Raw genomic sequence first — 2304 nt, forward strand, 5'->3', positions numbered from 1 at the left:
TTTTTTTTTTTTTTTTTTTTTTTTTTTTTTTGTACTGGGGATTGAACTCAGGACCTTGCACTTATGAGGCAGGCAGTGGCACCACTGAGCTAAATTCCCAGCCAGGGTATATTGTCTTTTCTAAAAATAAGCTTCATTTTAATAGTACATTTTATTGGTAGGTGATTTTAAATATATCTGTATAATTGAAAATATTCATATGAGGCCTTTTCGATCTGATTTGTTGATTTTAACCCTAGATATATGACCTTTGTTAGTGTTTTTATTACTAATTAGTTTAATTTCACTTGGCTTTGAACATACTTAGCATTATCTTCAAAGGGAGGTACTTCTAATCTTGTTGAGCAAAAATTTCATGCTTTCAGTGAATTCTGACAGAAGGAGAACACTTTTGAGAATTTTTTCTAAAAGATCCTCAGGTTCTGCTTGTTACATAGTCAGTGGTGAGGTCACATTTACTGCAGATTACAAGTCTGGGTCTGCATACCAGCAGGTGGAATAAGTTGCTTTGCTGACTACAAACAGAAAAATGTCTATCCAACCTGTTAAAGTCTGATTATAACTAGAACCATTAGTTAGAAAACTTCATCAGTGACGAATTCTAGTACACACCACTTTGTACAGTCTTTATCAGGACTGCTTAAGAAACTACAGGGAAATAATTCAAAATTTGTATACTACAACTAATCATAGTTTTTCTCATAGCATACTATCTTTTTGTCACCAAAGAATTTCTTTAAGTAAATAAAGCAACATTTTTCTGTCTGGTGTGATCTGTTTTGTTACATTGACTTCCTGGCTGTTTGCAGACATACCAGAAATGTACCATATACATGCTGTACCATAAACAGCATGTAATGAAACTTAATGATATTGGTATAATTATATTTATATACCAACAGTTTAGTGGAGAATACATTATGATAATGTATATACAGAAAGTCTAGTTCTGCCCAAGTCAGAATTACTTTTCTTGTCTTCAAGTCTTGTTTTTGAACTTGTCCTTTCCTGTATTTTGTTTTTCTTTTATTTGTTTTTTAATATGACCCAAATAAAACCTCTGTATCTGTTCTTGTTTGCTCTGTGTGTTCAGTTATAAAATAATAACCTCTGGATAATAATTTCCTGTGTATTTTCCTATTTTCAGGCAGCTGGAAAATACAGACAACAAGGCAGAAATTATATTGTTGAAGATGGAGATATTATCTTCTTCAAATTTAATACACCTCAGCAACCAAAAAAGAAATAAAAATTTTAGATATTGCTGAGATAAACATACAGCTTCCAAAAGGTGTATGGTTTTTTAAATTAAAATTTCTGAAAACTGAAGGAACAAATAAAGTTGGGGTAATGGAAATCTTCTACAAAGCAATTATTTTTACTTGTTTTGAAATTATAAAATACTGTGTACTTCCAGTGAAATGTAAGTTATTAAATGTGAGCAACTTTGCTTTTCATGTGATTAAGACCCTACTTCAAATTGTAGAAGCTTTTCAAGAACCATATTACTCTCATGATACTTCATTAATCTCCATCATGTATGCCAAGCCTGACACATTTGACAGTGAGGACAATGTGGCTTGCTCCTTTTTGAATCTACAGATAATGCATGTTTTACAGTACTCCAGATGTCTACACTCAATAAAACATTTGACAAAACCAGCCTTGGTGTGTTTGGGGATGTCTGTATTGACTGACTGTGGTGTGCTGAATGCGATACGGCACCTGGTGGTTGCTGATTACAGAATTTTAAGGCGTGTGTATGACGCAGTTACTGGCAATGTGGGGCAGCTGCAATTGTATCTTAAAAGTGAGTCTTTTATGGGAATCAGAAGAATAGTATACCAGGGATTTGTCTCCAAAACGTTAATTAATTTGTAGGTGGACATTTAATCTTTTCTTTGAAATTATTAAATTGTGAAAACTGACCCATTTGTGTCTGATGGGTTATATTTTTGTTTCACTTCAGCAGTGCAATCACTTCTCAGCCTTTTGGCTAAGATCTAGTATCTGTTCTTATCAAGTTAATTCACCAGTGCATGCAGAACTTCATATATTGGCTACTAAAGACATTATACTTTTGGTCATTGTAAAACTTCCTTCATAATTGCTATTAAAATATTTGGGGACTAGTTGAAATTTTACTATGTATAAGTTAAGCACTTTTTAAAATAAGAATAATGACAAATTAGTTATGTGGAGATTTTTTGCTACTTAGCCTTCTTTTATGATGACACTCAGACTACTCTCAGCCCTAGGCTCTCCTTTTTCTTTCCCGTTAACACACTTGTGAGATCTGCTTCT

General features: G+C 33.0%; 1 protein-coding gene across 2 annotated transcripts in view; it reads left to right on the top strand.

Moving 5' to 3' along the window:
* Positions 1-1662, top strand: part of Ola1 (Obg like ATPase 1) — a 157954-nt gene extending 156292 nt beyond the window's left edge. For both annotated transcript variants that reach the window (XM_010607029.2, XM_010607030.2), the window contains one exon: positions 1148-1662. In XM_010607029.2, coding sequence (XP_010605331.1) covers positions 1148-1249 — 102 coding nt within the window. In that variant the 3' untranslated portion in view covers positions 1250-1662. The remainder of the gene's footprint in view (positions 1-1147) is intronic.
* Positions 1663-2304: the final 642 nt, after the last annotated feature.

Source organism: Fukomys damarensis, unplaced genomic scaffold (assembly GCF_012274545.1).
Source record: "Fukomys damarensis isolate Sample0158 unplaced genomic scaffold, DMR_v1.0_HiC HiC_scaffold_26, whole genome shotgun sequence".
Classification (NCBI taxonomy): domain Eukaryota; kingdom Metazoa; phylum Chordata; class Mammalia; order Rodentia; family Bathyergidae; genus Fukomys; species Fukomys damarensis.